Below are 24,592 nucleotides of genomic sequence, written 5' to 3' on the forward strand. Positions count from 1 at the left end.
ATATGTAAATAGGTCACGAATTGTTCAGTCCTCTTCTGCTGACGAGATTCAAAGATGTTGAACTCGTTCCGTGAGCTCAGAGCAAAGCTCAAAGGGGCAGAGGGATGGTCTCGCCTCCGATCGTTGAATCAAACGGGCTATTCATCACCAAGCTCAATAGAGACGAAGACTTTCGAGGAAAGCAATGACTCGGAACTTCAGCCCCTTGATCATCAGACGGATGGCGAATACAGAGCCCCTGGAAAGCTCCGCCTCATGCTGTGCATCACAACCAATGTTGTTTCAACTGTTTCAATAGTAAGCCTCACAAGAGCCACAAAGCTTCTCCACTAATCGTTTCAAGGTATTCACAAACAAGTACATTTTCTCAAACGAAACACTTCGCAATTGCCAAATGGCATTTGCGTCGTACCACTTTTTCATTACCGGTCTCACATTGTGGGTAATATCACGGCCTTGCTTCGGTGGTTTTGTCCCCAAGTCAATTTCTCTTCATCGAAATATTCACTTGATGGTCCTTATGTGCGCTCAAGTCATCCTTCAGAATCTCTCCCTAGCAAATTCGTCGGTCATATTTCACCAGCTCGTGCGATTACTACTCACGCCGGCAACTGCCTTACTGGGATTCTTACTCTATCGCTCTATCATTCCGAAGGCGTCCCTTCTTCCAATGATGATTTTGATTATAGGTGTGGGAACCATATTCTGGTTCGATTCACGTTCCGCGACTAATACAGCCGTCGCAACGTCGCCAAAGGGGATTGCTTGTGCATTTGCCGGTGTGCTTGCTAGTTCCCTTTACACAGCACTAGTTGGAAGCTACCAGAAAAGGTTGCAAATAAGCAGCATGCAGCTCCTACTCAACCAAGCACCAGTGAGCGCCACCATGCTTCTGTGTATGGTTCCCTTTCTAGATGCACCGCCTGCCACTACTACGCTTTCACCATCATTATACGTCGCGATTCTCGCGGTGAGTCGCCCTTTTTATAGACATCTTTCCAGTGGAGGGTCGAATTGATTGCTAATATGTTACTCTCACCTTTAGAGTGGATTCTTTGCTTGTCTCGTTAATGTGTCCCAATTTGCCGTCATTGACGCCGTGGGTCCTGTTAGCAGCACAGTCATTGGACATTTGAAAACATGCACGATTGTAGGCCTGGGTTGGTACTTGAGTGGTGAGTCTATCTCAAGACAAAGTGTTGCCGGGCTTCTCTTGACTTTGCTTGGAATGGGCTTGTAAGTCTGGATTTCTATTTCAAACATACCCAGTTCTAACCATTTGAAAAGATACATGGCCGCTGTTCTTAAAAGCCGCAGATGAAGTTCTGCGATTTTATGATTTCGAAACTATCTTGTTGTATGGTTGGGCCATTTGGCATAATTCCAATGCCAAGCGGCCATGCCCTTCACTGTGATAGTCCTTGCGCTATTCAGCCGACTTCCGTTTCGAGAACGTCCAAAGCGAATGGAAAGCCTTTTGTATTTCAATTTTCATCGTTTTATGTCCATATGCCACCTCTTATATTCTATTGCCGTTCGCTCATAGATAATACAAAGGAATAAGATAACTTAAACATCAACAATGGGCAAGAACGTTGGTCATGAAGGTGATCGAATATGTAGATTAGCTTTGAGTTGCACTTGAAGTCGATCTCTCAACCTAGACCCCATACTTCTCTGTGGTGAAGAGCTAGGCTACTTTTTTGTAAGGCTTAAGCCATTGATTTTATTCTTACGGAGTCCGACGAGACTTTTAACGCCAAAGCCGCAAGGTTTGATCGAGCCTCCCGTGTTTCTCTTTTGCCAATCCTACCGTGACCCTATCAGTGATACAAACCTTAGCCTTGGTCTTTACTATGTGCTGATAACTAAGTTGATTTTAAATGGCTCTACATATTGCCTTTGGTACCTGTACCGCATTTTCATCTCGATCTGTAAAGAAAATAGCGGCCTGTTCTTTGAAAGCGTAATGGTATGTGCTTCGGCTATCGCTCTAAAATTATAGTTTTCTATAATACTCAAGAGAATGTGTAACATCTGCATTTGGGGTATTTCGATCACTCTAAAAATCGTCGAACCAACATGTTAAACCGAGTGTCCTGCGTCATTATGATCTCGGGCGTTAAGCTGTTCAGCTGCGGTGCCACCTGGTGCCAGGCATGATAAGCAAGCTGATTCGAGTACATACTGCCATTGTTTCTGGCAAGGGTCCGCTCAAAGTCCCTTGCCTGGGTGTCGGTAAGCGGCTCATGCATATATTGTATAGCATCCCAACTTGGCCAGAAGAATACCGTTGGCGACAGGGTGCAGACTTCTTCAGGGAACAACAAAGACCAGTCATGTGGGAGAATGACCGAGTGGGTGTTCCACTCGCCCACCTCAAAAGAGCTGTAGCTGGCTTTCCAACGGTCCACGAATGCGGAGCCCTTCCGCCCCAAAATGATGCCATTGCACAGCCCGAAGCGGTTACGGCCCTCGTGGCCGAGAACAATGTCCTTCGGGCTATGCAGCAGGTTGTCAAAGGACTGCAGGGCAATAATATCCGTGTCGAAGTAGATCCCGCCGTCGCGCTGTAGTATGTCTAGCCGCATCACATCCGAGACGTGCGCTAGGTGCCAATTTTCCTCTACCTGTCTAGGATATTCTTGCTTCATATCATGGCGAATGAGAGTGATGTTGGCGTGCAGCTTGCGTAACCACTCATTGTTTTCGTTGAGATCGGTGTAGTGGAGATTCAGCCGGTCTGGTTGGAGAGACACTAGTGCGGCCCGCATGGCCAGGTAGCTCATGAAGGACAGTTCAGTCCGATTGAGCCATATGAAATTCAGTGTCTTAGGAATTGGCCTAGAGGACTGTATCCCGCTTGCGAAGCAGTGTCGCTCTTCCGGAGTCTCTTCGGGGATCTCGTCGAATTCGTCCTTTGGTTTTTCCGACTCTTGAGGATGGTGCGAGTCCTGAACTTGGTGCGCAACACTCTCGTGTGTGGCATACGTTTCTCTTGATCCTGTCTCAATGGCGGCGGTCTCTTTGGGCTGATAGGCTGAATCCTTTTGTTGACCAGCTATTTCGGCCGGTTTTCCTCTAAAGGGCGGGCGGGAATAGTAGGTGGCTACATGATGATATCCCGCAGCAACGCGACTGAAATGCCATGTTGGAGGCGAAGAGGGATATGCCAGGTAGAACACAGTCACTGAGGCAATCACCAGAATTGTGAGCCTGGAGAGAAAACTGAATCCAAACATCTCGGAAAGAGTACAATACCCTGCGCCCGTGGGGAGCTAGGGGTTAAGAGAAATATAGACATCATAACAGTTGCTGCAAGTTGTTGATATAGCGAGCGCAAGCGTCGTACACCATTCAAACTTTGGATGGCACTGTAGCATGGGCCGGAAAGGGCATCACAACCGTTTTGGGTTTTTTGGAGGCCAAAGGCGAGTGAACGATCAATGGTTGAATGCAGCCTAAACCTGCCATGAAATAATCTTCAAGGTGAGCATCATGTCCTGCTATTTGTACTTTTCGAGGGCTGCTTCCATGCTGATGGTGATTTCGAGGGCTTGGCAGGGCCAATTCTGGCTCATATTTGCCTCTTTTTGCAGGCATGAAAAGCGCCAAGGGAAGCCACACTATTAGCATTTCCTATGTCAGTAATAGTTTTCTCTTTCCGTGATATATGCTGGTAAATCAGAAAAGTAACGCGTTTTAAGGAGGAGAACGTAACAAGATATTAATCTGGTGGTTTTGTTGGGTTGTTACACCTCAAATTGATCTTTATGAGCATGGCGATCTCCGAGATTTTCAGCCACCAATATAGAAAAGCAAAAACAGGAAAACAGGCTAATGTATGCATGATTGAACCCTTCTTCTCCGCGACCCAGGGCTGCTCTTCTCTTGTAGCCGTAGTCCCCGATGTAACACTATGCACATGCGAAGAACCTCTACTGCATATTCAAAGTGAGGTGCAAAGAACTTGTTATGCATCCATGGCGTAGTCGATCTCTGACCGACCTTCTTTTCTTATGCAGATCATCGATTGTATATATCTTGGCGCGATCCACCAAACGCGAGGTTGATTTTAGCTGATCAATTGCCTTGGATTGAATAAATGCCGAATCAGCTAGCACATTGTTTTCATCGACGTCTCTGTCCAGAGAAAGCTTCACGAAGACTTCAATCAATAGATCGGTCTCTTTCGGCACACGGCATGGGATCAACCCCCTGCATAATGTGGCCCATTTCTAATCAAGTTGTACTAGTTGGGGTGCATATATCACAATGCAGGTATCAATAGTCTATGCATGTCTCAGCTCGCCATCATGAACTCTTCGTGGCATTCAGGTGTTCCGCATAAACAGAATGATATAAATACCTAGGAATGGTCGCGACTCAGACATTCTTCATTACCACAACTCACTCTTACAATCCATTATCTACCTTCTCTCCATTCTCAACTACCATATCAACAAAATGAAGGCCTTTTTCGGACTTGGCGCTCTTGCAGCCCTCTGCCAGTCGGTATACAGCCTGGAGAATGGTCTCTACACGATCGGATCAGCTATCACTGGTGGCTCTTTGGTATTGACCGCCCATAGTAGCTCGCCTGGTATACCCCTCGACTTTACTGAGAACCATGGAGATTCCAGTCAGGTTTGGGACTTCTCTTCAAGTGATGGTCAATACTTCTTGGTCAAGAATCGACTTGGCGCGTACATCAACTGCGAGGAAGGCTCTGTTTGTTATACCGGCGGTTCTCCTCAGGCATTTATCCCGGAGTTCGCGGGCGATGGCAAATATGAGCTTGTTGCACAGGGTTCTGGGCTATTCCTGCGTGCCGATGACCAGGGACAATTGCTGTTGGTTGAATATGACCGGAGTCCTAATGAGCAGTTCTTCTTGTCCCCGGCTCCAGCTCAAGGTAAGTCATATATGCAGCCTTATTCTGAAGTTATATTTACGCTAAGAATTTACTAGAGTAATTTATGACATGTCTGTTTTATGAAAAAGAAAAGCAATTGGCTTTGTGGATTGCTACGCGGTGTTGTATACGATCATGTCAAATAGCATCCTGTACCCTACCCACTCTGTGGACATTCCAATTGTTGCTACATGTAACACATTATGTCTACGAGCTCTGAAATTCTACCATGGCATTATTAGAAGGGGTAGTGGCATCCAAGCCACTTATATTGATAACAACCAATTTCTGTATTCTTGGTTGCGGAATTGAAGAACTCCCAATCCATTACCCTTTCACCTGCTCCAAAACACGCAATATTCACAATCTAAGCTAAGGGGAGCACGACGTAAATGAAGAGGTTGGCCTTTGCATTCGCATCACAATCTGGGGAAAACCCTATAAGTCTGGGCGAAAACCCAGATCAAGGCACCCATCTATAGAACAGAATCGGAGTCCCATCTTGCTCATAAACCTTTGCCAAATGGCGCAACCGTTTTTCTCCAAATCTACCAGCATTTCTTTGGTCCGAGGATGAAGGTTAGTAATGAGACAGCAGTTGAGATTGTGTCCTCATACCGTATTCTTCAAAGACCAAGGCTTGCTAACTATTAAGGTAATTAGTTCTCTGAAATTGGACGTTTCTGATATTGAGAGAGGTTTGCTGACCAGTTTGCTAAGCCCAGGCTTCTTTTCGATCTTGTACTTTGAAACTGATTCTTCTGCGTCGCCGATATGACCTACCAACTGTAAGTGGTAATGGCATCAGTCTGATAATCCAAAAGTCTGCACAATCACATGAGAGGTGCTTGCTCACATTCTAAGGATAGATGTTGTCAGTTCTGCGTCCCCGTATAAATTCCTAGTTACGAAGGTACTCACCTCCTATGTATTAAATGCTTGTAAGCCTCACGATCGAGTAGCAAGCAAAGGTTGTGTCTTTTGATAACTCACGACCTAGGAACATTAGCTTTGGATGTATTAAGGTTCATGGGGGCTCATACTTGCTACAATTTCGGATCACTTGTCAGCTCTGCCTACCAGCAGTATGGCTCCGATAATCGAGGGGATAACTCACTTCCTAGAAGAGGAGACTTGGTCAGTGACACTTCAATGAAGCGAGTAAGGTGAGACTCACACTCTGGAATTGCCGTAATTGTTAGATTGTTGCCCAATTAAAAAGTTTCCGCTAGCACTCACCAACTGGCGAATCGAAGTGTCAGTCAAAATTGCACCAAGGAAAGCCAATAATACACGCGAACTTACTTTCTGTTTCAATCATCGATTAGTTTTGGTTGCGATTAATTCAGTATATTTCCTCGTCCATGTCACTCACATCCTATAATAGAACCGATGTGTTAGCCGTCTCTCCTAAGATATAGTGTATTGAACTCAGGGTCATTACTTACTAACTGTATAGATCATCTCTGTTAGTTTCTCATTCACTCAAAATCCTCATGAATGAAGCAGACAGCTACTCACAATCTATATTTCACAGTACTGTCAGTTTTCATCCAAGAAGTATTCACTTATTTGGTCAACTCACACTCTTTTGACGGTCACCCTTGTAAGCTTTTGATCGAGCAGCATTATTTTCCTGTATCTTTGAGCTCACTCACATTCTAGATTGAATATCATATTAGTAACGTCTTCAGAGTCAAATGGCCTTGCCTTGAGTGGCTGGGAATTGAAGTACTTACTATCTATAGAAGTCAAACATGTTAGCCCTCGATCCCAGTGTGCTAGGTTGAAACAGATAACTTACCGACTATTACTCATGAAGTGATGTAAGCCTCTACCCAATCAGATCCCTCTCTTTTTTGTTGGGGACTTACAGGCTGTGGCCCAGCTTTATCAGTCTCGGTTCTGATGGTTGAAAAGATCTGGAATCAAGTGTACTCACAACCTAAATTGTCCAGCTATGTTAGAATCCGGTCGAGTATAGCGGGATTTTCGAGAGAGAGAAGGTACTCACGAGCTTTTAGTTTGTTAGCCTTGTGTCATCATGTTATTATCAATAATCTTACCGGGCGTTTAAAGACTGCTGTTTCAAGTGTATCGGCCTTGATAATCGGGGCTGCAAGGGTGAAACCAAAAAGCAGCATAAGCAAGAAAAAGATGGGCTGCATATCTGTTGCTTCTCGGATACCTATCGGATACCTAAAATTGTTAGAGGGGGAAAAATCTGATGCGTTAAGAGTCAATAAGTCGTGAAAAAATATCGATTGATGATAAACAAGGCAGACCGCAAAGGGCTCTGTTCTTCCTTAAATAATCCAATTCGATCGTTGTCAACACATAAACAGTCAATATTAGCCCCTGTTGGTGGCTCATTTTCATCTAGGTGATCGGCCAATAGAACTTTACGATTCAAGCCTACAATGATATTACGCAGGTTTTGGCTTACATATTTGAGTGTCACCTAGGAAGTTCTGGCGGTTAGAACCTAGAGCCGCCTTACTAAGGATCTGGGGACCAAGAATTCCTCGGAGAACCGCTCGAGTCTTTGTTTATGTGTTTAAGGTTAAAGAGACAGACATTCCGTCGGTGAGCAAGTCCCCCTCAACGTTATACATTTATACATTTTTTGGCTTATTCATCATACTTTGGCTATATATTTTGGAGATAAAAAGCGATTCGCTTTGTCGCTACAGCTTTTCTTTCGTTACTTTTAGTCCAGTTTCTTGGTGTCTGCAGACATTTAACTGTGATCCTACTTGAGTCCTTGTGTAGCCCGCGTAGGATAGTGCAAGCGCAACACCGGTAACAATGGTTTGATGCAGGTAACTACAGTTTCTGTAGTAGTTAATATCTCATATATAGCTTAATAGATGATGATGGATAACAACATAAAATATTTCTCGTAGATCGAAAAAATTTTGACCAGACGCAGAGTAGTAGGCCACACCCACAGCAGGATGTATGTGTTGGCACCTCGTGGTGACCGGTCTGCCATCGTTCGAATATACGGGTCGCATTGAACATTTAAGGTATGAAAACCACATAGAAGAGCTATAATTTGAAATACTGGCAAATTTAATCGCTATTTTCCTCAGAAGTTAACATTGTTGGTTCTAATAGCAATTGTGGTAGTTTTGTGCTTTGTGGGTTGCTGTAGTAGAAGAATACAATTGGAAATCAACAAATATCTACAGCCAATCAGCAATTCCCGCTGATTGATGTTCCTGCATCATTGGTCTAGTGGTAGAATTCGTCGTTGCCATCGACGAGGCCCGTGTTCGATTCACGGATGATGCACATTTCTTTTTGCTCTTTTTCCCTACATAATATACCACCCCAAACTTCTTTTTTCTAAATCGGAGCAAGATTTATTGGAAATGCTCTAGCGATTGCACACGAGCCAGCGTGCCCGTGCCCATTGTCATATGCATGGACCGAGGTCTTAGGGCCATAATGTATGCTGACGATTGCCCCGAAATCAATCCACGAGGAACACCCAAAATTAGGGCTCCATAAACTAATCCAAGATGGACCCTAGGATCGTCATGGTGTTGATCACTGCCCAGCAACAACAACAATCTCGTTAACCGGTTCAATGTAGGGGCAACTATTTCCGCCAAACCCAATGACAGGGGTGATAACTGCCCTTTACCCTTGCACGGCATTCAACACCGGTTGAGACGGTCACATTCTTTATGTGACACCAAGTTTGTACATACACACAATGTCCGACGAAAAGGTGATACTGGTCGATTTCGAGGGTGACCACCCTCAAGATTGGCCTGCAAAGCGAAAATGGACCATCCTGTGTACCATTTCTATTCCGCTATTTCTGATGCCATTGTCGGCGACTATAACGACTCCAACCATCAGTGCCGTTGCAGATGAATTCCACATCTCGTCTTCTATAACTGGTCCATTGGCATTGTCATTGTTCCTGCTTATGTACTCCATGGGCCCAATCCTGCTTGGCCCATTCAGTGAGTTATATGGACGATGGCCTATTTTGCAGGCTGGCAGTCTAGTCTACTTAGCTTTTAATATCGGGGCTGGCTTCTGCACAAGTATAATCCAGCTATTGGCGTTCAGGCTTTTAAGTGGAGTTGGTGCCAGTGCATCGCTAGCTGTATGTCTGAATCTAAATTTCTATATTTATCCATGCTCTCTGATCAAGTTATAATGCTTTTCCAGGTTGGCGCGAGCATGGTCGGGGATGTGTTCCGCAAAGAGGAACGAGGTCTCCCCGTGGCTTTGATTAGCCTAGGCCCTGTCTTAGGATCATGTCTTGGACCTCTCGTGGGCGGGTTCATTGCAGACTATACTACCTGGCGGTGGGCATTCTGGTCGACTTCCATCGCAGCCGGGATTTTCCTTCTTCTCTGCCTTATCATCGCGCGAGAAACTTACGCGCCCATTCTCCTTCTGCGAAAAAAGAAAGCCATCATGCAAGAAGCAAGGCAGGAAGGTGAAGTCTACGACATAGTATGGAAGACACCATATGAAAAAGTCGAAACCATTGGGCAGCTCCATCGACGCACCATTTCCTGCTCTCTATACTTCCTCGGCACGCAGCCAATCATCCAAGCTCTGGCATGTTACTACGGCTATCTCTATGGAATTGTCTACCTCCTCCTCTCCAGTTTCTCAGATCTGTGGACAAAACGATACCACATGGCAATCAGCACCGGATCTCTCAACTACATCGCACCCTGTTGCGGGTACTTCATCGGAGCCCAAATCTGTGCGTTTGGAACTGACCGTGTCTACCGGTATCAGGTAGCCAAGAACAACGGCGTTGGCAAACCAGAGTTTCGCCTGCCAATCATGGTACCAGCCTCCTTGCTAGTCCCTATCGGTTTACTCTGGTACGGCTGGAGTGCGGAGTACAAGACCCATTGGATCGTGCCTGACATTGGGATCGCTCTTCCTTTGATGGGTGCGACTATAATTTTCCAGTGTGTTAGTGCATATCTATTAGATACCTTCCCTGTGTATGCAGCGAGTGCCAATGGCGCTGTCTACATCGTGCGAGGGTTGACTGGGTTTGGGTTCCCGCTGTTCAGCCCGGAGATGTATGCAACGCTTGGATGTGGATGGGGCAATACCCTTCTAGCACTCCTGGCATTGGTGATTGGATGTCCTATTCCATTCATTCTGTGGCGATATGGGGAGCGGCTGAGGGCTGCGAGCAATTATGCCGATCAAATTAAGTAAATTAATGTCTACAGTAATTTGAACCATGCATCTAATCTCACTGTCACTCTCATTCTTCATTCATCCGAACAATTTCCTTCATCATATCATAGCACACGCTCTCACTAACATAACTATCCTGCCGATAATCCCTATGTTGGCGCACAAACTCTCTCATCCAAGATGCCGGCGTAGGCATCTCGCCACTAGCACGTTTGCTGATGACATCCAGGTATGGCGATATCCTCTCCTGCTCCGACACAGGCATTTTGCTGTAATCAAGGTAATACCGCACAAGTGGAATCAAACCAGGGAAGCCCCTATGATTCGATTCCCCATTGAAAATTTCATCAGCAGACATGAGAGCATAACACTCGCCATCAACACGAGGCTGGGCCTTCTCTTTGCACATTGGAGGAGCTGACCCGACCAAATGAGCCGAATCCGTCAACCACCCAGACCGACGGAACCACATCCGCTCTTCGAGGACTGCATTGCGCTTATTTGCAAACTTCATAGACTCGCCCGCTTTATCAATTGGGATATAGAAGTTCAGATGGAGAGTCACAATCGCCCTGGAAAGTAGGTATGTGAAGATGGCAAAGGCTGCATTGTCCTTGTCTGTGAGTTGGGCTTCCATTGTTCGGAATTCGATACACCAGCCTGGTCCACTGTGCGAAACGGGTGGTTTGAAGCGGACCGCGTGCCATGTGCAGCCGTGTAGGAGTTCGAATAGTTTTGTATTTGATGTGTTGAAATGGAACATGTCTTCTTGAGTTAAGACGAGAGGGTCGCGGGAGAGAATGGATGCAAAGTGTGTTGCTAGTTGTTCGTCCATGTCTCCATCTAGAAGACTTTGTTTGATTGTTTCGTCCATTGGTTGGAGGGGTGTGTTGCTTTCCATTTCTGGAGGTCTTTCCTGTGAGAGATATGTGCGATTACAGGTCCAGCGAGGAGGCTGCGAGGGACGTTGTCAACTTTGGTCTTTTCATTTTGAAGCACGTTGGTTGGTTGACATACTGTATGTTCCATCTCCTCTGGTCTGCGGTCATCTACCAAATCCCCAAATCGTTGCCACCTGACATCTGTGTCAACAAGATATCCCTTCCATATTGGAACTGCGGCGGTCATGGCGAGAAAGACTGGTGCAAGAGGTATAAGCTGGTCATATAACCAACGGCATTCGGCTTCATTCGATGTCTGGAAGGTCGTTTGGAGGCTGCTGCTACCCATCCCGACCTCGACGTGATCCAAGCAAATGGATTCTGGGCCTTTCTCTCTTAGAGGTAAGGTAGGCGTTTGCAAATCCCGATAGATCGGATAGTGTGTTGGTTTCGGGTGATTTTGCCTTCGACCACGGACATTGTCGAAGAGGCTTCTATAACGTGGAAGAGTACAAAGGGAATGGTTCGATCGGTTCGGTCCTTCGGGAGTTGTCCATTGGCCATCGATTCCGGCGCGAGGAAATGAGCCAATCGAGATGGTGTGTTGGTTGGAGGCGAGAGAGCGGTCGATTATTTCTCGTCTTGTACACCTATTAGTATTCAATTCTCAAAGAAGTGGAAATACCATACCTCTTTCTCATATTTACTTGAACGTTTAGAAGGTCTTCGATACTTCCTGTATATGGCTTGGCTGGGGTTGTTTCAACGACGTATTTGGCTCCTTCCCACTGCAGAGTAACTCTGCTCAATCCATTCATGTTAGTAACTGGCTGCATTGGGGCTCTGCTTGTGGCTATACATACGGTGATTCCTCGCTGGCGGGATCTCCTTCCCATTCTCGAATAACCCTCTCCTGGTCTAATAACATTGTCGCGCGCGATGCGCCGTGATCCAAATCAACTAGGTTGTATTCAATCTGATCTTTGATTAGCATCTCTTTTCTGTATGCTCCATGTCTATCGTTTCAACATACCTCATCGCCCCACGTGGTGACATTGTCGCTACGATGGCGCTGCTTGTCCCAGAGGCAAAGCAATTGCTGTAAACATTAGCAAAATCAAGCTAAACAGCAAAGAGACATACCTCGGTCGCCCATTTCCGAACACTTGGTCCTGCCTTCTCCGTCGTGGCCCAGCCAATTGACGGTCCCTCTACGCTATCAAGAGTCAAGACGTGTTTTTCTCTTTGCTAGGGGTGGTACAGTAGACATACGATAAGCCCATGATGACACGGTTTGGATTGAAGCGCAGAAGAATAAATGCTAAAGTTAAATTTTTTCCTCACTCCTTTCTTTCCTTGTAGATCGCGAAACCCCCTTGCAGCAGTCTATTTCCCCTAGATATTGGGTCTGATCAATACCAACACGATCAGGCCTTACGTCATTTATTACAACTTTAGAGATCTGCGGGGGATCGTGGATTAGCGATTGCAACGAATGCTCATTAGCGTGTCTCGGCACATCCACACATGCTCTACGGCAATGGATCTTGCTTGACAGGTCCCATTTTCCAGTTTTTGTCTTGATCGTAGCGGGAGATGACGCATGGTGAAGTAAGGAACAATCCAGATCATTTCCTGTGTTGGATGTACTTCGGTCAAATTATAGGGTGTGTTTTTCTTCAATTATGGTTTCAAAATTCGGTATGTTCGGCGTCCTTGTAGTTAGATAGGCCTTAAAGAACAGTGAACATATGATTTAGTATACAACGTGGTGAAAGGAGCAAGTGCGATGAACAGATACAAACTATTCTTGAATTTCAGTCAATGTATGTTGTGCTTCGGGCTGAAGGAACTTTATTTGTCTTGGTACGATCCAACATCTGTAACCTGATTGACTTTGCTACGATCTATGGGTCAACAATACCTCATCTGTCATTGCTCTTCCCCTGGCATAAAATATATGGTAGGGATCATATATATTTTCTAAGTATGAGATTCAACCGGAATGAACGACCATATGTAATTCGTCATCATTTGTTCAAAGTGCAAGACGGCAGCTAGTTTCCCACGACATCCCAGTTAATATGGTTCTATTCAGAATGAAAACTCATATTCACAGCTAAAAAATAAAGAAAGGCAGACAAACCAACCAACCCCGGCAAAAAAATGACAGGAAAAAGAAAGAAACTGCTCACGCACCGACTTGAACGATGGACCTCGGCATTACTAGTGCCGCGCTCTACCAACTGAGCTACGCGAGCCGCTTAATGAAAGACACAGAAGCATTTAACATCATGATTCTAAACAGAAAATATATCGAAACGTATCAGGCTTTACTTGGTGATATCAACCCTCAGAACGAGATCGAAGATATAGTCTCCCAACCGAGCTACTCCTAAGACCTCATACTCTTGCTCATGTTCAGAACTTACAAAGAAATATGATTTTCATCTAGGAATAAAGGGAAAGTTAAATATAATCATAGAATCAGTAAATGAGACCAAGATCCAGAATATATAGTACTCAGTTGCTAGGGCTACAACAGATCTAGGTAGAATGCATCACTATAAGCACATATTTCTAGATTCTGCATCGACTATGATTTAAATAATCAAGATTGGCCGCACCATGATACAATAACACACACACTAACACACAGAGGGAGAAAAACAGCCTATATACAAACGAGACAACGAAAGCAAAAACAACAACCAGAACTTCCATGTAGTAGCGAGATCAGTATCCAGAAAAGAACGAAGGACAAGAGGGGGTGTGATGTATAAGCAAGCGAGTGAATGGACACAGGGTAGGGTAGGGTTGCTTTTCAGCTACGCCGGGATACCGTGGTCCACTATATAAGAATCAACGAGTGTGCAAGCGTGCGGGCTGGAAGGAATGGGTATGTAGGTCGGATCGGCGATGGAGGGGAAAGGATAGGGCGTAGAGGGAGATAGGGTACCGGTAAACAAAAAGTGACGGAGTGAAAGAGGCAAGACTAGAGGACTAGGGTATGACAGAATTGGAGTACATCCATCCATCACTAATCCATAGCCTCGGATTCCAAGGGCAGTTCCAGTGAGACCTATTCTAGTCCTAATCGGAAGAATAAAGAAAAAGGTCGAAAGTTGAAAAATTGAAATAGAAAGTAGGCTTGGAAAAACGAGAGCTTCGTGAGTAGTGGGTTACATTTAACAAAGAACAATAATCCAACGGGGAAGGGAATATCCAGACACGATGCAAAGTGCAATTGCAATTGCAATTGCATAGCAAGTCTGCAGTAAGAGGCAAGAGATGCAAGCTTCTCTCTCTATTCCTGTCCAAATCCAAGTGTTTCTTCCACGGCAATAGACATTTTGTGTTCTAAGGCTTCATGAGTCTTGTAAGGAGGGAGATCAAGACGGTTGAAGCTGTAACAAGTATGTCAGCAGTCACTCTTTAGCATAAATATCACATCAGTTTAAACATACCAAGTATGCGACTTAGGCAGCGCAACAGGATCACCCGACTTCTCAATGGTGAAGCGTCTGGGACCGTCAGAACCCTGCAAATCCTTGAAACCGTTGACGGGAATACGGGAAGTTCCGGTGGTGAATTGAAGCAGACGGGACTTCTGTTCAGCGTCCCAGGTGCGGACGATCTTCCAGAAGTTCTGGATGACCTCGTCTTGCTCCTGGTAGCCACGGTAATCGGTGTGCTTCTTCCAGTCGTCGACATCGATATCGGCAATACCACCGATGAGCAACTCCAGCTCGCGCTCGTCAAAGACGTTGACAAGATCGGGTGGAATAAGCTCGTTGAAACCGGACATAAAGGCGTTGAACTGCTCTTCGACTCGCTTGACAATCTTCCACTCGGTAACCAACCTGGGTGAGGTTAGTATGCGGGTTTCTGACACGGTTGATACATGTCACTTACTCAATGTACTGTGCCTTGTTCTCGTTGGTGACGGGCATGTCCCGGCCACCGGGTATCAAATCAATAGTGCGACGCTCGCCAAACTTCTCATCATCAACCGAAAATGTAAGCTCCACAATCCCTTCAATGTCATTATCCCTGGAATAATGTTAGTATATGTTATCAACACGCAGAAAGAACCACTTACAAGGTCCACGCCAGGTTACGGTGTAGATCTTCATCGACACCCTCCATGTCTTGAAGAGTGACCTTCTTCCGCAGCATCATCTTGTAGAAGGCTCCAATGAAGAAGGAATCCAAGAAACGACGATGGAAGATAGCCAGACCGACCACTCGGCCGATGAACTTGAAGTAGTTGAGATGTTCGGGGTTCACGCCCGAGTGGGGATTAATCTGCAAGGTATAATTATCGTGGGCGGAGTATTCGAAGAGGCAGTAGAAAGGATTGAACATTTCGTGGGAGAGAAGGAAGAAGAATTCACTGTGAAAGTTAGCATTCGTTTGTAAAACTTGGGGAAAAAATATTGGTAAGAAAGCATACCGTGAGAGACCACCGTAGTCAAGACCGTCTTCGCCATCAAACTTGATCATTAGGCGCTTCTTAAGATCGGACGCGCTCTGCCGCATAATCTCGGCGTACGAATCCTCGAAGATGTTATTACGACGGACCTTGACATGGCATTGACCGGACATGATCCGCAAGGCGGGTTGAGATCGGAAGTAGATCAACTTGCGGCGGAAGTCGCGCTTATACTGCGGCACACCTTGATCCAAAGACGAAGGCAACCGAGGGTCATCCCAGGTGGTCGTCTTTGTGTTGTGATCGACAAAGTATACTCGCGCGGTGTTGGTCAAACGCATTTCCCAACCACTGGGCAGAGGGCCCAATTGGGAAACGGGCTGCTGTTGAATAGTGGTGTTGTTGGCACCGCCGGTGGTTTGGCCTTGTCCGTACATGCGGATATACTGCTGTCGGCGAGGATCGACCCATGTCGTCGTCCGCGTGTTGTGGTCCACAAAGTACGGCCGGCCCTCGGGTGTCACTCGTCGTTCCCATCCTGGTGGAAGCTCCCCTGTGCCAGCAGTGGTGGCTCCCGTCGCCATCATGGATACCGCATTCGCGTTAGACCCGGCCGGCGCTCCACTTGCGACAGAAGTGCCAGCGTTAGGACCGGGCGGTGGTGTAGGTATCTGCTGCGCATCCGGCAGGTTCGGCGAGCTCGCGCCAGTCCGATCTTCAGGCAGCATTCGGCTCTGGTGTGCGCGACGCTCGAGCTGCATGTTGGCTTCGCGCTGCGAACGCTGGGCATGCTCGTTGTAGTTGGCCGCTGGTCGTGACCAGGTGGTGGTGCGCGTATTGTGATCCACATAGTACGTCCGTCCCAAGTTGTCCTCACGCCGTTCCCAGCCAGCGGGTAATCGGCCCTGGCTGTCCTCAAAGGAGCTGAGGTTAGCACGAGAGGGGGCACCTGGTCCTGGAGGGTTGGTGGGAGCGCCATTCAGGGGAGGAGGGGGACCGGTCGGCAAGGCGGATGTCGGGGTGCGCTGGTTAAGAGATGAATTTGATGCGGCGGCAGGGGACGTATCGAGGTTGCTAGGCCCTGGCTGGGTTTGCGGGGAAGGTGCGGCAACCTGGGGCACAAGGCCGCTAGAAGTTGAAGTTTGAGCCTGTTGACGCTGGAGGCCATTCTGGTTCGGATGAGGGGCGCTGAGGTTAGACGATAAGTTGATAATCAATTTTCCATGGACCACAAGGTTGTCGTTGGACTTTTTCAAATCACGAGTGAGCATTTCTGTTGCGGGATTGGCACAAGGCCGTCAGGTCAGTCCAGGTATGACTCGCGATCGGCGTTCGTCGGACGTACCATCACCACCCATCGAGAGATCGATAACATCGCCAATTCGGACGTTAATGACACCGAGGAAACCCTGGTCCTTCTTCTTGAATTTCTTCTGGTCAAAGATCTGGATCGCAAGAATGCTGTCCTCATTGACTCTCCTGCAAGCGCCAAACCCACGGTTAACACGTTCGCTCTATTTCACAGACGGGACCGGATTCACGTACAGGTCGAATGGTTCATTCCAGTAGGGATTCAGAGTTTTCTTGATCACAGAGGTGGTATGTGTTTGCTCTCCTCCGACGGTGGCCACGGCGAACGGATCAGGGAATCCTGCAGGAAGTGGTCAGTTTCAACCCCGCCAAGCACGAAACAGCTGATCCCAAGATAGAGGTGACATACGAAAGACATCGCGCTTGTACAAACCGTCTGCAGCAATAACTGTGGTCGAGAATGTCAGTCTCGTGCCGGAATCAAAACCCCGCAGTGTCTTAAAAGTCGAGGATGAAGTGACAAAGGCATCTTACTCGTGACCCGAAGATTTGGCTGGCTACAAAGAGGTCAGCAAAAAGTCTCAAGATAGACATAGACTGGAGAGGGGACACTCACGCTGGCAGATTTGACGCCATGGTGCTCTTCACAGCCTGGGAGGTGGCTAAGGCCGATCAATCCCAAAGAGCGGCGCGCACATCCACGAACAAAAAGGCCAAACCGAGACAGTGGTCTAAGCCTAAAAGATGAGAGTGGAAGAGATGATGGTGGTGATGGGGTAAGGTTGAGAGAGGAGAAAGAGGGAAGGGAAGGGTTAGGCTCAGGTAATTCCGGGTTGTATGGCGCAGGTACTCTGACTACGTATTCACTATGTACGGGGTACCCGGTCGGTACTTCCTGGGGGGGCTGAGCAACAAAGGTCTCATAACTAGACAGGATTTAATGATTTCAATTCTAAGCCACATATTGTCTCCTTCCAAGTTCTTTCTAAGCTTCCGGGATTGGGAGGGTGGAATAGAGTGGCGAGTATAGAGCCGTTTGACTAGGCAGCCAAATTGAAGTGATATCAGTATTAATATAGTGATATGTCGACATCGACATTGTTATAAGATATCTAAGTTAACTATACTTTACCTCCGTACTCTGTACTTTGTAGTCTAGAATCTTACAGTACTCTGGTTAATGCCGCTACCCGATGATTCAATGACCCCAAGGTCGACCGACTATATATAGTACAGTACTCCCAACATAGTCAATCCTATTTGTCTTTTTGCTAGATCTCTGTTGATTGCCTGGTAATTATTGTACATTCCATATCCCAACTCCAAAGCCACAGAGAAAATGAAAGGTTCAGATTGAATTCGGACCCAGGACTTCAACAGGCACCCTGACCGTTTTCTGCGTATTGGACATCTCTACTCCACCAGCCACGCGCCTAGTAGGGCGCAAATCCACGCCCCCGACCCCTGTAACCACCCCGGTAGCCGCCACCACGAGGGAATCCACGACCACGGCCGCCGCGGAATCCGCCCCGGCCACGGCCACGGTGCATGCCGGGTAGGTTAGTGCGCTTGGGAACGACCTGCTGGGGGTTAGTATTTTAATGTAGACAGCAAAGGGGATTTGAACGCACCTTCAAGTTGCGACCGCGGAAGACGCTCTCATTCAGAACTAAAGCCTGGGCAACGAGACTGGGCTCTGCAAACTCGACATAGGCGTAGCTAGACAGACGTTAGCATGGATCGACCCATCTCCTCCGTTCACTTCTCACCCTTTGGGCTGGCCAGAGAACTTGTCCAGCAAGATGGTCACCCGGTTGATCGAGCCACAGCTCTGGAAATGTGCCTGAATCTCCTCCGGCGAAGCACCGTAGTCCACATTGCCGACGAAGATGCTTCGTGCATCAATATCTTCTTTGTTTTCCTGGAGGTTCTCTGACTGCTGGTCGAGAGTAGCTTGCATCTCACGCAACTTGGCAGCCTCGGACTCCATCTCGGCGACTCGACGCTTCATGGCTGCAATCTCTTCCTGTAAGATTCAATCATGTTAGCTGGGGTTTTATAGATACTGCAGAAACAAAGAAACCAAAGTATGAGAGATGCGACAAAAGATCTAACAAAGGGCGGAATTGTCAGTCACACCTACCTCGTCATCTCCGCCTTCCTCCTGGGCTGGAATCTGCTTCTCCTTGATTTCCTCCGGGATCTCCTGGCCTTCTGCAGCCATTTTGTCGGCAATTATCGTGGTGTTGGGAATAGTCGAAGGGTTGAAAGCGCCGGGAATCCGATGAGGGGAGCAATCAGAGCTCTCCGACAGCCGGTCTAACTTCGCGTGGGTCCTTGATGAACAGATATATCAACCACAATAGCTGGGAAATACTTGCATTGGGCGGAAGATTGGAAAACAGCAGGTCGATTCTGTTGCAGACGATCTATAGAGGAACAGAAGAGAAGTTGACCTTGGGATAGGACAATGCGAGGCTTCCTGGTTTCCACATTGGGTTTAGCGCCTTTTCCGGAGATCGGTGGGCGGTGGGGAATACTGCCAGTCAAGAGAAGAAGTTAAAGATGGAATGGAGATAGAGATGGATTGGATGGATGGATTGGATGTGGGTATCTTATATATTTGACAGATTGCTAAATATGCAGTCTTGTAGAATGGCAAGTGCAGGAGCAAGCAGCAGAGCAAACAGCAATTTGATATCAAAACTAAATGCAAAAACACCAGAGTTAAATTCCATCATGTCTAATATCCTTCCAAGCTGAAGATCGAAACTGAATATTAAATAATCAAATAACAGGCAAAGCTGGGGAAATGAATCGATTCAAGGTATCATGTATCAAATTGAAATGGAATGCAGAAAGCAAAGCAAGAACAAGATCGCTCGGAAACCAAGGAGACTATATACACAGAGAGAAAGGGAGGGCGATTACTCGGCAGGAGGGTGGTTCTTGCGGAAGGAGACCTTCTCGACAGCCACATTTTCCACACCATTGGCATCGGTCTTTAGCTGATAAACATACAGCACAAGGACATCACCCTGGATCTGTTTGGAGTCAGCATATACCCATACACCTCGAACGGCCGTAACTCACATCCATTAGACAGAAGCTAGGCGTAGGTTCCTCGCCCTCTGGCCAGAAACCCGAGCTCATAGCACCTGTCGCGCTACCAGGGTTGATAAAGAAGCGGCCCTCCATCTCGAATGCCTCAAACCGATGAGTACCGCCCCAGAGTAGAACGTCAACATCCATCTGACGAGCTGCGATTAACAAGGCGTCGGCGTCGGCGGGTGGGACGATGGTGTGGCCGTGGGTGAACCCAATGCGTAGGCTGCCATGGTTGACAATCTTGGACAGAGGAAGGTTGGGAGAATCGACATCGAAATCACCCTTGACCATCTGCAGGTCTGGGGCTACCTCGCGGAGGAAGTCATAGGTCTCGCGGTCGGTCAGATTACCGAGACAAAGGGTTTGGCCGATCTTGCCGGGAGTGAGGAGCTTGCGGAACTATGCGAGGTTAGAGAGATATCAAAGTGAGGCTCAAGGGATAGTACCTTTGCTGGGAGATCCTAGATGATGTTAGCAAACGTGCGGCAGCTGCGTCGGAGACAACCTACAGGAGCTCGGTCAGGGATGAACAAGTCACCAATGACCAGGACCAAGCGGGCGGTCATGATGTGGGGTAAACGGAGGTCAATGGTCCACGGGAATAGTCCAGAAGAGAGAGCAACAGCTGTTGGCTGAAGCCTGCGAGCTTCGCGGGGAAGCCAACTACGCAATGCCCTAAGCCCTAGATTGTGGCCTAATGTGGTTAGTGCTATATGCTCCCTTTAGGAGCATTTTGATGTTGCGCATTGCATTGGCTGATCAGACCGAACAACTCGTCCGAGTGTGCTTCGGGTTGAGTCGCCCAATCCATATCCTTTCGAAGGTTTCCTAATTGTTTGCGGAGGTCGCCGTGTTGGAGTAGGACGGGACATACTGCGCAGTGTACAGACTGAGATCTGAGGGTAGTTGAATACGAGAGTGGGAGGAGGTAGATCTGAAGCTGTGGACTTGTAACTTATACTCTACTTACAGTATTAAGCTACTAGATACCTGGTAGGCATACTGCCACTGTGTATCTACTTGGACATATGTACATATACAGAGGCAGATATAGGATATCAAGAACCGGCAACACACAATGGATATAAAACTGCATCAATTGCTTCGAATATAGCATATTCTATCAATCTACAACTTCCCCAGACCGATATAGACCAATGTGTACAGCGTAAGTCGTGGACTGGTCAATCGGTAGGGTCCGCCCGGCCTTCATTTCTCCGACGTCAAAACGCCCAGGGGAAAAAAGAACGGAGATACACTTGACGAACATCAATTCATAAATAGCCAGATATCGCCCTCCATCTCGGTCTCATCATCCGAGTAGACTAATCAGTGACCTCAAATCGGCACTTCACCCGGTCAAACCCTCAAGTCGGCGGCGATCCCCGATCCTAAGTTTCCCTCGGGAATTCACCATCCAATCTCGTTGCGTTACCCCGCGGTCCGCAATCGGCATGGCCAACAGGTCGACGCAACGTTTGAGCTTGATCTCTAGACACCTAGACCGCTTACCGTTGCCCGACCTCAACACTCCCTTCTCGACCGAGAGAGATTCCCTCGTGCCAGACGACATCGAATATAAACCCATCGACCGCTCCATTCCTCCTGCCCCTCTCCCCGAACCTACACCCAAGATGTCTGCTCAAGCCCCTCACAACACCCTCCTGATCCCGGGTCCCATCGAGTTCGACGATGCCGTGCTCCAGTCCATGTCCCACTATGCGTGAGTCACCCCAACTCACCCCAACTACAACCACATTGAACAGTCACTGACCCTCGCAGTGAGAGCCACGTCGCTCCCGGCTTTGTCAAGGTCTTTGGCGAGACCTTAACTCTCACCCGCAAGCTCTTCCAATCCACCAACCCCTCCGCACAGCCCTTCATCATCGCTGGTAGTGGCACCCTGGGCTGGGACCTGGTCGCCGCCAACCTGATCGAGCGCGGCGAGAACGCCCTGGTCCTCAACACCGGCTACTTCGGCGACTCCTTCGGCCAGTGTCTGGAGTGCTACGGTGCACAGGTCACCCACCTCAAGGCTCCCATCGGTGACCGCCCATCCCTGGAGGAGATCGAGCAGGCCCTCAAGCAGAAGCCATACAAGCTGATCACCCTCACACACGTTGATACCTCGACCGGCGTCCTCAGTGACGTCAAGGGTGTCGCCCAGCTCGTCCGCCGCGTCAGCCCAGAGACCCTCGTCATCGTCGATGGCGTGTGCAGTGTCGGTTCCGAGGAGATCGCCTTCGACGAATGGGACCTTGACGCCGTAGTAACAGCCAGCCAAAAGGCCATCGGCTGCCCACCGGGTCTAAGCATCGTCATGACCTCTGGCCGCGCGATCCAGCGCGCCCAGTCCCGCAAGACCCCACCAGGCTCCTACTACGCCGCCATCGCCAACTGGCTCCCCGTCATGCAGAACTACGAGAACAACAAGGCTTCGTACTTCGCCACCCCTCCCACCCAGCTCGTCCACGCCCTGCACACAACCCTCAGCCAGATCACGGCCGATGTCCCCGGCCGCTTCGCCATCCACGCCCAGGTCTCGGATAAGGTCAAGGCCGCCGCTGCCGCGCTCGGCCTTAAGCAGCTCGCTCCCCGTCCCGAGTGCCAGGCTCACGGTATGACTGCCATGTACCTGCCCGAGGGTCTGGCGCCCCCAGATGTGCTGCCCGGTCTTCTTAAGCGTGGTGTCATCTTTGCAGCTGGTCTGCACAAGGAGATTGCTACCAAGTACATCCGTTTCGGTCACATGGGTGTCAGTGTTACTGACTCCAACCGGAAGGATGTGGACAAGGCCCTTGCGGCGCTGAAGGAGGCGCTTACTGAGGCTAAGCAGGCTAAGGGTCTGTAGGTGATTGATTTTGTGTATATATGCCTAGTTGATTACCAAGGTCTGGTGTACATCGAATACACTTGATAGAATACTGCAATGAATTATTGACCATAGACGCTATATTATATCTTATATGATTGGACCACAGCCTAGAGATCGAAGAAGCAAGGGATGAATCCTAGCGTAGTCCATATACCAAACTCCTCCCGAAAATGAACATTCCAAATCAAAGAGCAAGACAACGCAACTTACTTGTCTACTCATTAAGTTAGTTAACGTTAACATTAGCGTTACACCGTACATCGACGTGTACTGTTTAAGTCAATCTGCAGGTACCCGCCCATACCAACCCCATCGACAAACCGGAATCCTCCCTATTGGCGGGCCAAGTACGACACCCAGAGCACGGACAGCCCTAAGAATGTACCATGGAATGCCACACCCTGAGCAACAACCAAAAAAAATGCAATGGTCTGGAATTGAGTTTAGCTATGTATCTCTATATCCCACATTTTCATCTGGGAATATTGGGGTTGATCTGCTGGCCCCGGATATGACATTTCCAAGGATTGAATCTCCAGGGAATACGATTCCAGTTCTTGATAGGATCTAGATCTGAGACGAGTACAGTATAGAGCATGTACACACAGAAGTTGAATATAGGATTGTAGTAGAAGAATGTTTTGTCTCTGGTTGATATGTTGAATCCTTTAGTACATGACTAATTTCCCCGTATCTGGATAGCCATCCGCTGTTATTTAGCTCTATTTTGTTCAAACTAGGTTGTCACAATTCTCCTTGATATTCCTTTGGCTCTACTTTACTCCACAAACGCCAATCTCAGTCAATCCATACCCGAAATGCGTTTCATCATATCAACCTCCCCCTCCTCTTAGCATTAAGCACATTCACAACCGCCGAAACGACAGATGGGGCAGCAACCTCGGCTGATATTGCAGTAGGCACTGATTGTGCTGAGGACAAGTAATTTACACCGCAAATTAAACCCGAAACATGGGATATAACTAACAATTTCGCGGAAAAACAGCGCCTTGAAAGAATGCTTCCATTCTATGCCAGCGTTAACGTCAACATCAACGTCAACAGCCACTCCATCTGGATATACAGAGACAGATGGTAATGCCAATGAAGTGGATGTAGATGATGACGATGACGATGATGATGAAGATTCAGGGATCAAGGAAGGATATCCAGCCAAATCATATAGCGGCTTAGAACCTAATATAACACCGAGTGAAGGAAATGCGGTTGGATATACCACTAGTGAATGGGGTTTGATTTGGGGTTGTTTGGTTGGAGTGGGATTGGGCGTGCTTTTGTAATGATACTCGAGCTTAATGCAATGATGTGAGCACTGAATTGTTGGCTTGGGATGTCAGATGTAGATGAGATTTGTATTTACCAAGATGGGAAATGGGCCGGGTACGGCGAAGATGAGATGCATCGACACCTTCTTCTCTTAGTCACCTTCAGCGTCATCTTACTGCTCGCTCTACTAAGGTTTCGACACCTTCATCTCCCATTCAGTTTCACTGCTGCTCGCTCTACTGAGGTTTCGACACCTTCATCTCCCATTCAGTTTCACTGCTGCTCGCTCTACTAAGGTTTCGACACCTTCATCTCTCCCAACCACTCTCATCAACATATCAATGGAGCAACAGCACTTCCCATGCCCGCGCACAGAGGAGCTTCATTGTGATAGTACGTTCTCCTCACAACAAAATGCAGACAGGCATGCTAAGTCGATACACAACCGATTCAAAGTCAGATGGCCCTGCCCACGTGCAGAGGAGCTCTATTGTGACAAGAGGTTTTCTATAGAACGAAGTGGAAACGAACATGCTAAATACGCGCACGAGGGAGTCAAATGTCCACGCACAGAGGACCTTCAT

The 24,592-nt window shown here is 47.7% G+C and overlaps 10 protein-coding genes across 10 annotated transcripts; 4 read left to right on the forward strand and 6 right to left on the reverse strand.

Moving 5' to 3' along the window:
- Positions 1–54: 54 nt before the first annotated feature.
- On the forward strand, positions 55–1,321 carry N7446_011555 (uncharacterized protein; the record flags this gene model as incomplete). Its single annotated transcript, XM_058520297.1, has 4 exons — positions 55–297; positions 344–970; positions 1,046–1,236; positions 1,288–1,321. The coding sequence occupies 4 exons, from the start codon at positions 55–57 to the stop codon at positions 1,319–1,321; spliced, it is 1,095 nt and encodes a 364-aa protein (XP_058367821.1).
- A 736-nt stretch (positions 1,322–2,057) lies between these two features.
- On the reverse strand, positions 2,058–3,242 carry N7446_011556 (glycosyltransferase family 32 protein; the record flags this gene model as incomplete). Its single annotated transcript, XM_058520298.1, has 1 exon — positions 2,058–3,242. The coding sequence occupies one exon, from the start codon at positions 3,240–3,242 to the stop codon at positions 2,058–2,060; it is 1,185 nt and encodes a 394-aa protein (XP_058367822.1).
- Positions 3,243–4,467: 1,225 nt separating this feature from the next.
- On the forward strand, positions 4,468–4,976 carry N7446_011557 (RICIN domain-containing protein; the record flags this gene model as incomplete). The annotated part of the gene is made up of 2 exons (XM_058520299.1): positions 4,468–4,915; positions 4,972–4,976. The coding sequence occupies 2 exons, from the start codon at positions 4,468–4,470 to the stop codon at positions 4,974–4,976; spliced, it is 453 nt and encodes a 150-aa protein (XP_058367823.1).
- Positions 4,977–5,245: 269 nt separating this feature from the next.
- On the reverse strand, positions 5,246–7,185 carry N7446_011558 (uncharacterized protein). The gene is made up of 6 exons (XM_058520300.1): positions 6,982–7,185; positions 6,790–6,837; positions 6,501–6,551; positions 5,624–5,701; positions 5,534–5,562; positions 5,246–5,475 (listed from the first exon to the last, which is right to left on the reverse strand). Exons 1-5 carry the CDS (start codon positions 7,081–7,083, stop codon positions 5,542–5,544), a joined length of 300 nt encoding a protein of 99 aa, XP_058367824.1. The 5' UTR covers positions 7,084–7,185; the 3' UTR covers positions 5,246–5,475; positions 5,534–5,541.
- Positions 7,186–8,597: 1,412 nt separating this feature from the next.
- N7446_011559 (MFS transporter) lies at positions 8,598–10,129 on the forward strand (the record flags this gene model as incomplete). The annotated part of the gene is made up of 2 exons (XM_058520301.1): positions 8,598–9,041; positions 9,107–10,129. Coding segments are annotated over 2 exons (1,467 nt in total), but the record flags the coding sequence as incomplete, so codon positions are not given.
- Positions 10,130–10,178: 49 nt separating this feature from the next.
- Positions 10,179–12,275, reverse strand: N7446_011560 (glutamate--cysteine ligase; the record flags this gene model as incomplete). The annotated part of the gene is made up of 7 exons (XM_058520302.1): positions 10,179–11,066; positions 11,129–11,633; positions 11,683–11,793; positions 11,856–11,968; positions 12,026–12,091; positions 12,136–12,208; positions 12,265–12,275. 7 exons carry the CDS (start codon positions 12,273–12,275, stop codon positions 10,179–10,181), a joined length of 1,767 nt encoding a protein of 588 aa, XP_058367826.1.
- Positions 12,276–14,299: 2,024 nt separating this feature from the next.
- Positions 14,300–17,374, reverse strand: N7446_011561 (NEDD4 family E3 ubiquitin-protein ligase; the record flags this gene model as incomplete). Its single annotated transcript, XM_058520303.1, has 10 exons — positions 14,300–14,399; positions 14,460–14,855; positions 14,908–15,045; positions 15,095–15,388; positions 15,449–16,700; positions 16,773–16,906; positions 16,973–17,078; positions 17,148–17,186; positions 17,273–17,295; positions 17,355–17,374. The coding sequence occupies 10 exons, from the start codon at positions 17,372–17,374 to the stop codon at positions 14,300–14,302; spliced, it is 2,502 nt and encodes an 833-aa protein (XP_058367827.1).
- A 564-nt stretch (positions 17,375–17,938) lies between these two features.
- On the reverse strand, positions 17,939–19,189 carry N7446_011562 (polyadenylate-binding protein). Its single transcript, XM_058520304.1, has 4 exons — positions 18,882–19,189; positions 18,508–18,764; positions 18,370–18,457; positions 17,939–18,318 (listed from the first exon to the last, which is right to left on the reverse strand). The coding sequence occupies exons 1-4, from the start codon at positions 18,960–18,962 to the stop codon at positions 18,172–18,174; spliced, it is 573 nt and encodes a 190-aa protein (XP_058367828.1). The 5' UTR covers positions 18,963–19,189; the 3' UTR covers positions 17,939–18,171.
- A 476-nt stretch (positions 19,190–19,665) lies between these two features.
- On the reverse strand, positions 19,666–20,412 carry N7446_011563 (vacuolar protein sorting-associated protein 29; the record flags this gene model as incomplete). The annotated part of the gene is made up of 4 exons (XM_058520305.1): positions 19,666–19,782; positions 19,832–20,245; positions 20,293–20,307; positions 20,356–20,412. 4 exons carry the CDS (start codon positions 20,410–20,412, stop codon positions 19,666–19,668), a joined length of 603 nt encoding a protein of 200 aa, XP_058367829.1.
- An 888-nt stretch (positions 20,413–21,300) lies between these two features.
- N7446_011564 (alanine--glyoxylate transaminase) lies at positions 21,301–22,697 on the forward strand (the record flags this gene model as incomplete). Its single annotated transcript, XM_058520306.1, has 2 exons — positions 21,301–21,569; positions 21,629–22,697. 2 exons carry the CDS (start codon positions 21,301–21,303, stop codon positions 22,695–22,697), a joined length of 1,338 nt encoding a protein of 445 aa, XP_058367830.1.
- Between the last annotated feature and the right edge of the window lie 1,895 nt (positions 22,698–24,592).

Source organism: Penicillium canescens (assembly GCF_028828765.1).
Source record: "Penicillium canescens strain IBT 15451 chromosome Unknown utg000008l_segment0_segment0, whole genome shotgun sequence".
Classification (NCBI taxonomy): Eukaryota; Fungi; Ascomycota; class Eurotiomycetes; order Eurotiales; family Aspergillaceae; genus Penicillium; species Penicillium canescens.